Below are 8,987 nucleotides of genomic sequence, written 5' to 3' on the forward strand. Positions count from 1 at the left end.
TGGGCCAGGTTCCTTATGAGGGCCCGTTCCAGCACCAAGGTTTATGATGAAAATCAACATTTATTTCATTATTGACAGCTCCTTTGCTCATTGTATCCATCAGAAAATGCAAATAAAAAGCTGGGAAATTGTTCCTTGTGAGGAAAAATCGCTCATGAATGGGATTTTAAATGTGTAAAGAATCTACAGTGGATCCCTGAAAGAAAAATAATTTCTCTCAGGCCGCAGACTTGGTAATTTAATTTAATTTTAAGGAGTTTTGCTCTCCAAGCTGGAGGATCTTGAATCCTCCAGTCTTGGAGTTAACAACAAACATCTCCTGCACTCCCAAAAACGTCCTCCTGAACCAAGAACTCTGAGGAGAAATCCAATGAACCCTCAAAACCATGGATAAATTTGGATTTTTGCTTCTTGGTGGGGGGGAAAAAAAAAATGTATTTTTTGGAGGTTACTCAAGTTATGAACAACAAAACTGAGCAGAACTGGGGACATCAAGCACATTCACTTTTCTCCTGCTTGGAGGCCACTGGGAAAAGGGAATATTTTCTCCCCATCATTCCCTAAAAAACAGGGGCAGGAGCAGCTCCACCCTCTGAGGCTGGTGCCCAGCACAAAGGGCAACCAGAATTCCAGGAAAAACCAGGAATGCTGGGCTGGAGGGAAGATCAGCAACTGATGGGGAGATAAAACGTGATTTAGTGGCTCAAATAAAGATGCCAAAAGCACGTGGTGATTCATTTATTTCCCTGGGAAAACTGGATCCTCCATCATAAAAGGAGATAAATAAAAGGATATAGAACCCCACAACCAACCCCAGCTCGGATTGGCTGCCAAAATCCAGGAATCCATGGAAAATCCAAGCAGGGAGCAGCAAAAAAAAACCACCCCTGGTTCCCACCTGGCTTGGGATAAACCCAGGGTGGGGTTTTTGAGGGTTTTTCGGTGAATTATTAAGAACCAAACCACCCAATTAATCCTGATTGGGGCGAGGAGCAGCCAATTGAGGAGATTTAGTAAATCCCATTTTCCAGGGCAGGGACTAACAGGAGCCAGTCAATGTTCCTTATGAACTGTTGACACTCTATCAATGCTGAATCATTGGTGGCATTTACCCTGAGTGACAGAAAAGAATAAATATTTATATCGCATCACTCTATCAATGGAGCCAGGCAGAAAGCTATTTCTAACCTGTCAATATTGATTATCTTGAAGATCATGTCCTCCTCCCCCCCCCCCCACCTCCCCTTCTGTTAATGATTAATAGAATTCCTTATTAAAGCCAAATGGAAAAACTACTGGGGAATGTCATTAGGGATGCCTCAAAGCAGAAAACTGCCAAAAAATAATCAGAAATAATGACCAGGCCAGACTTAAGTAATGGTGATGGGACTTGATCCCCTAAAATGAACAAAAAGTGGAAAGTTTTTATCTAGAAGCCCATTGCCAGGTGTGGATCTGCCACCAAAAGTTTGCAGAACACAACTGAGAGCATTTGCTCTCACAAGTAACAGATTAAACTCCCATCAGTGACTAAAAATAGTATTAAACCAGATTATTTTTTTCTTCTTAGTGGGTTTTAGTAACGATTTTAATATCAGAAGAGTACTCTAATCCTTAGTTTCTTTCGTTATTGGGTTTAAGTATAAAACTCCCTTCTTATTTTCTCTTTTTTGTGGGTTTGAATAACAATTCCAATATCATAAGAAGTACCTAATTTTTTAAATGCGTTTAAATAACAACCGTTTTTTAAAATGAGTTTAAATTTTAAGATCGCAAGAAGAGGTACTTAATCCTTATTTTCTTCTCTTTATTGGGTTCAAAAATAAACCTTCATTCTTATTTTGTTTTTTTGTGAGTTTAAGTAACATTTGTAATATCATAAGAAAAGGCACTTAATGCTTATTCTCTCTCTCTCTTTTTTTTTTTTTTTTGTTTTTTTTTTTTTTTAAGTGAGTTTAAGAAACAATTTTAGTATCAGAAGAAGTAGTTTGGTTTTAAAATTCTAAGCCCCAGGGAACAAATCTGGGAATCTCTTGCAGGGCACACCAACCACTTGTTTTCTGTGGTTTAGAACAGGAAAAAAAAAAGCCAAATTCAGCCAATCACAGAGATTTTTTACTCACAACTTGGATTCTAGTTAAAAATAAATCAGTGATATCAAAGTCAGCACCACCCTGACTTAAAACTTCAGCCCCCTGCTGCTGCCACCCCCAGAAATCCCATCCACCCAGGGAAATAAGTTAATTTACCCTGATTTTTTTAAATTCTGAAATATTTAAAAATCATCTGGCAGGAATTGGAGAATACTGAACTCAGCCTAAAAATTTCCCAGCTGCATTCCAAGCACCCAGCAGCACTGGGCTCAACTTTTGGGAGGGAAAATCCCTTTTTTTTTTATTTCCCCCACCAAAAAAAAAAAAAAAAAAAAAAATTCAGGTGAGGCTGAAGGACACCACAAAACCCAAACCCCCAAAAAAAACCACCCCAATCTTTATCTTCCTGCCAAACCCCAAGCCCTGGACTCATGAAATGCCAATGAGGCCTGGGGAGGTCATTGTGTGCACCACTGAATAGGCATCGCAGATAATGAAGATTTCAGCCTTGGGAAGGCACGAGGGGAAGTGAAGAGCAGTTAAGAAAATCAATAAGAGTCTTTTATTTGCAGTGACACAGATGTCTCAGTCAATAGAGCCTAAGAGGCAGCTCCCAGCCCCTGGACAGGTGCCTCCCCTCTCAGGCTGCCAAAGGCTTCAGCTTGGGACAAACATTCAAATTAAACCACGTTTCTGTGGCTGCTTCAGAATCTGGGCTGCTTTTTAATTATTTTTTTAATATAAATATACAAATAAATCATTGACGTCATCCTTTAATATTTATTAAATTGTAATTCTTATTGATATCGTTGTTCAATTAGAATTCTTATGAATGATGTACTTATAATTTTAAGAAATTCTATCATTCGACATGGTAATTATTATAGAAGTTTATATTTTTTATATATATATTTTTAATACAAATATATTTATATATATTTTAATACAAATATACACAGTTAAATGTGTATATTTAATGTCATTGCAAACCTGCCCATACAACTCAAAACAGGGAAAAAAACCTCAAAGAATTGCGTGCTTGTCCACAAACATTTAAACTTTAATTTTGGGTGCCAGAGAGTGAATGGCTGGAGCAAAAGGAGAAGAACAAGGTGGTGTTCTATAATTTTGGGTTTTTTTTTTTTTTTGCTCTGTTGGTTGGATTATTTTGCCTGGTTTTGGAAGGATTTACAACACGGAGTCAGGAAATTGTTGAGGTTGGAAAAGACCTTTAAAATCCAGGCTCAACGTTAATTTAACACCACACAAAGGGGCAGAGGGGCCTGAAGGTGAAGGAGGGCAGGGTTAGGTTAGAGATTAGGAGGGAATTTCCCCTTGGCCCAGGGAAATTCTGGATTCCCCATCCCTGGAAGTGTCCAAGGACAGGGTTTGGATCACTCTGGCTCAGGGGAAGGATCTTACCCTTCCCTGGCAGCAAATTCAGAACGAGAGAATTTTCAGTTTGAGCTCCAAAATCCCTCCCAAGCCCAAACCATTCCACCATTCTGAAGTGATTCCAAACAGCACAGAGTGCTTCCTTGCAAGAACCTGCTGAATATTTCACATTTCCTACCCTAAACCCCACAAAGGCTGTTCTAAGTGAGCAGTTGACTCAGTTATTCACAATTAATTCACTTTCTCCCCCAGAACTATGGCAGCAGCAGCAGCTCAGGGCCTCTGTCCATTTGCAGCCAAACCTGATCAGCACATCTGCAGAAATTCCTGTGCCAACTGAAGCAAAATCCAGACCCAGGGCTCATCCTGAAGGGTCCCACAGTCCCAAATTTTGGGTTCCAAGAGCACATTTCAGCTCTGCAGCACCCAGGGGTGCCAAGCAGCCCAGGATGAGGCAGGGATGAGATGTGCACCAAGGAAAAGCACCCACCTGGCCATTGGCAAGGATCTTCTTCAGCTCCGCCGAGGACTTCTTTAAGCTGGAAAAGAAAACAAAAATTAAAAAAAAAAATATAAGAAGCAATTCTTTTGAACAACTGGGGCTGTTCACTTCCCTAAAGTGAGGAACAACAAGAGGAGTTTGGTGGTGAATATTCTGAGCAGATCAAACCTGATTAAACCTGAAGGGGAAGGGGTGGTGACAGCAGTCGGCACTGCCGAGCTGCAGGGAGGAAGAAGCAATGAACAGCCAAAAATCAATTTATTTTCCACCTTCCAGCTGGTTTAGACACCTGACTGTATGATCTGCTTGAGACACAAGTTATTGTTCACCAGCTCTAAGAGGGAAAGTTAAGGATAAAAAGCCAGGTGATCTCACACGCCAGGTAACAGGAAAACGCAGCTCACATCCAGTTTTTATATCTGGTTTTGGAACTCTCCAAGGCATTATTCCTCAGGAATTCCTGTGGATCTCAGCACCTCCACTGACCCCAGCCTGGAGCAGAGGAAGCAGCAGAGCACAATTCCTGATTTAGGAATCTCAGGGCATGTCTAAATCCCAGCTTTCCATGTGCCCCCATTCCAGGTCAACCTGCTGAATCCCTGTGCTTCTTCAGGACAATTTACTCCCAAATCAAACAACAAAACCCACATTAATTTCTTCTAAGAGAACATCACCAAACCCCAACTCTCAGCTCAGTGAGTTAAAGGGTGAAACATTTAATACCTTCAAACTCCTTCAAAAACTCACAAAACCCTGGTTTTTTTTTTCCCCTCCTCTCCTGACAAAACTCTGTTCCTTGGAGCTTCAAACAAAACTGCCTGGGCAGCAACGTCTGCAAAAACTTCATCTCAAAGGAAGATTCTGCTCTTATTACTGAAGTTTAAAAAAAAAAAAAAAAAAGTACAAAATAATATATTCTTGAAAGGCCTGTGCACGTGTCTTGATCACAGATCATTATTAACAGGAACAGTGAAAACACAGATTTCATATTTGGTGGCTTTGTTCTTTAATAGGCCTCTTGTTCCCACGGCTGCTTTAAAGAAAAATTAAGTTTTCCAAGGAAACATAAGTTGATCTTGTCATCTTTCATGACTAACAATTTGTGAACATGAAACAAGAGAGACTTTCAATTACTTCAAAAACAAAACTCCCGGTGCAGAAGGTTTCGGAAAGGAACGGCAATTAACCACCAGATAAGGTGACAAGAATCTTCTAGAAGCTTCATTTTCAATGCACTTGAAGAACAAGCTCAAAGTACAGGGAGTACTGAAAGCCAACACAGCAGCAGTGACAGAAAATCAGCTTTATTTAGCTCAGGCTGGGGGAACTGCAGAGCACAAAGATATTCAGGTTTATTTTCTTCCTTCAAGAGTTTTGGGTTGGATCAAATGTTCCCTGAGGGATGGGGCAAACTTTGCCAGGATTGGGGTTGTTATGTTTTTTTTTTCCTTCTTTCCACAGTTACAGAGGCACCAAAGGGAGCAGCAAACTGGGTTTTGTGGGTTTGGGATGGGGTTTCCAGTGGGGGGAAAAAATTCCAGCCCTGCTGCTGGAATTTCTCACAGCCCCCCAAATTCCAGTGAAAATGGGATTTGTGCGACTGTGCCACCAAAAACCTTAAAAACGTGCCCAAACCACCACAACTGTGCCTCTTCTCTGCTCATGTTAATCCGTGGGTAATTCACCTTTTTAATCTTGACAACGTTTCTTGTTTTTCTTTCCTTTTCTCAGAGAGGAAAAGGAGCAGGATGCTGATGCACGGATAAATGGAATATTATGTGCTTATTAGAATAACAGAATAATTGAGGTTAAAAGAAGCCCCCAGAGAATTCTATTCCCATGGCTCAGATATGCTCTTGCAGGGGAGCCAGACCCTCCTTATTTCTTTTTAAGAATACAGAAAGGGGTTTTTTGTAGGTTTTCACCATCACTACTGAGTATTATACCACCTGTAACAACTCACGTCATAAAAAGGAGTTTATCCTCCAGCATTTGAAAAACAAATCTCCAGGAAAATAAAGAGAACGAGTTCTCTTGTATTTTAAGACCTTAATTTGAGTTTTTAAATTAGGGCTGGAATGCAAAAAGCAGGCATAAGGGGGATGGACTCCCAAAACTCTGCTGGAGCTGTAGGAAACGGGCACCTAAAGTGAAAAGATCTTCAAAAATCCCACCCCACACTAATAAACCTACATAGGTTTGTTATTAGGCAAGTTATTAGTATAAACTTACGAAGGAGGGCATCAAACACCCACCAAATCCTCATTTTCCCCCTGGAATTCCCATTAATCCTCATTTTCCCCCTGGAATTCCCATCAATCCCTCATTCTCCAGCAGCAAACTCTAATTTCCTCCTGAAACACCCATTAAACCCTAATTTCTTCCTGAACCCCCCAGGAAACCCTCACTTTTTCCCTGAAATTCCCACCAACCCTCGTTTTTCCCCTAAAATTCCCACCAAATCCTCATTTTTTCCCTGGAATTCCCACCAAACCCTCATTTTTTCCCCTAAAATTCCCACCAAACCCTCATTTCTCCAGCAGCAAACCCTTATTTGCTCCTGAAACACCCATCAAACCCTAATTTCTTCCTGAAACATCCACCAAACCCTCATTTCTCCCTGGAATTCCCACCAAACCCTCATCTTTCTCCTGGAATTCCCACCAAACCCTATGGAATTCCCACCAAACCCTATGGAATTCCCACCAAACCCTATGGAATTCCCACCAAACCCTCATTTTCCCCTGGAATTCCCACCAAACCCTCATTTTCCCCTGGAATTCCCACCAAACCCTATGGAATTCCCACCAAACCCTATGGAATTCCCACCAAACCCTCATCTTTCTCCTGGAATTCCCACCAAACCCTCATTTTTTCCCTGGAATTCCCACCAAACCCTATGGAATTCCCACCAACCCTCATTTCCCCCTGGAATTCCCAACAAACCCTCATTTCCCTGACGCCACCCGCCAAAAAAAAAAAAAACCCAAAAACCCCACTCAACCCCCTCAGCTTTTCCAGAAACTCCCCCAACCACCCTCAGGACACCAAAAAAAAAAAAAAAAAAAAAAAAAAAAAAAGGGGAAATAAAGGAAAAATTAAAAATAAAATAAAATAAAAAGGATAATATTGGGCCCTTACCTATTGCTGGGGAGGGCCTCGGAGGCGGCCGAGGCGCCGCTGTTGGCGGCCGCGGCGCGAGTGTCACCTGAGGGCAGAGGGAGAGAGAACAGCGTCACAACATCCCTGTTTCCACAGGACACCGTGCTAATTAACCTGTAATTTGCCACGGATCCCCTCGTTCGTTAGGGAGGTTAATTAGCTGGCTGCCAGGCCCACTGATGGCTGAGGGCCGCGCCGAGGTTAGTAGGCCTCATCCATGGCGGGCGACGCGCTCGTGGATAAAAGAAATTAAAAATAAATTAAAAATAAATAAAAAGGTGGCAAATAATCCACCATTTTGTTCTCGTTTTCAGCCACTTAAAAACCAAAAAAAATATATAAAAGCACTTTATGAGTTTATAGTCTTCTACACGCAGTGAGAAATCAAAACTCTGAAGTGATTCTGGTCCTGCAATTGGATTAATGAAGGAAAGGGCAGGAACGAGGTGGGGTTTAAAAAGCTCCGAAGCAGCTGATAAATGATTAGGTAATTTACCACGTGATCAGCAGAGGTGAAAAAACCCCAAAAAAAGGCTGTTTTTAACAGAGCTGGGTATGTATAATACGGATATCACAGCCTTTCGCAGGTGAGTCCTTCTCCCACCCTCGCCGAAAAAAAATATATAAAAAAATCCCACAAAATTTAAAAAAAAAAAAAAATCTGCTTGTCAGAGCTCAGAAAGTGCAGTTTTATTTGACATTTCAATAAGTGGAACACAGCATTACAAATCCATCTAACTTTCCTGAAACAATTATTGAAATTGTACCTTGAGGCCATGTAGTTCCGTTTCCCAGGAGGTTTGCAGTCTGAAACAGTAATTGACTAAATTGTAGAACACATCAGGGCCATTTACAAATTTGCTCAAATGAATCTTTCAAGAAAAGAATGAGGGTGACACCAAAAATTAGCAGAGAGAAATGATTGAAAGTGCCTGGCGAGGCCCAGAGTGGGATTACAGCCCAGGATTTTGAACTTGCAGGAGAGTGGCATTTCTAAATGCTAAGAGCTTTCTGACACCGTGTAAATAAATTCTAATTTCTGCTTAAAACACATCTCAACTGAGAGAACCATTGGATCAAATGATGGGATCTTTTTGGTAATTCAAATTCCAACCCTGTTTTCAACAGCTGGGTGGGTTTTGGGTTTTATTTCCCTGGAATTTCACAGCGATGTTTGCAACCCAATATTTGGATTTTTAAGGAATTGATTGCCACGAGTCAGGAATTGGTCTTTTTGGCAGAGGCACTTTGGGTGAAATGGATAAAAGGGTGGGGGGAAATAAGTGGGGGAAAAAAAATTGGGAGGAAAAAAATTCGGGGAGAAAACAAACTGGGGAGAAAAATCAGAGAAAAAATGGAGGGAAAAATGGGGGGGAAAAAAAAAACTGGGGGAGGAAAAAAAAAACTGGGGGAGGAAAAAAAAAACTGGGGGAGGAAAAAAAATAACTGTGGGAGAAAAAAAACAAGGAAAAAAAATAAACTGGGGAGGAAAAAAAAAAATAACTGGGGGAGGAAAAAATAACTGGGGGGAAAAAAAAAAACTGGGGGAGGAAAAAAAAAACTGGGGGAGGAAAAAAAAAACTGGGGGAGGAAAAAAAAAACTGGGGGAGGAAAAAAAAGAACTGGGGAGGAAAAAAAAGAAACTGGGGGAGGAAAAAAAGAAAGGGGGAGGAAAAAAAAGAACTGGGAGGAAAAAAAAACTGGGGAGGAAAAAAAAAAAAAAAAAAACTGGGGAGGAGGAAAAAAAAAAAAGGGGGAGGAAAAAAAAAAAAAACTGGGGGACGGAAAAAAAAACTGGGGGAGGAAAAAAAATAAACTGGGGGGAGGAAAAAAAA

The 8,987-nt window shown here is 40.9% G+C and overlaps 1 protein-coding gene across 1 annotated transcript in view; it reads right to left on the reverse strand.

Moving 5' to 3' along the window:
• Nucleotides 1-8,987, reverse strand: part of MAP2K5 (mitogen-activated protein kinase kinase 5) — a 131,950-nt gene that overhangs the window by 104,516 nt on the left and 18,447 nt on the right. Inside the window, exons 5-7 of the mRNA XM_066328064.1 lie at nucleotides 7,818-7,959; nucleotides 7,132-7,236; nucleotides 3,979-4,027 (exon numbers count right to left, since the gene is read on the reverse strand). Coding sequence (XP_066184161.1) covers nucleotides 3,979-4,027; nucleotides 7,132-7,236; nucleotides 7,818-7,959 — 296 coding nt within the window. The remainder of the gene's footprint in view (nucleotides 1-3,978; nucleotides 4,028-7,131; nucleotides 7,237-7,817; nucleotides 7,960-8,987) is intronic.

This window comes from Sylvia atricapilla, chromosome 13 (genome assembly GCF_009819655.1).
Source record: "Sylvia atricapilla isolate bSylAtr1 chromosome 13, bSylAtr1.pri, whole genome shotgun sequence".
In the NCBI taxonomy this organism is placed as follows: Eukaryota; Metazoa; Chordata; class Aves; order Passeriformes; family Sylviidae; genus Sylvia; species Sylvia atricapilla.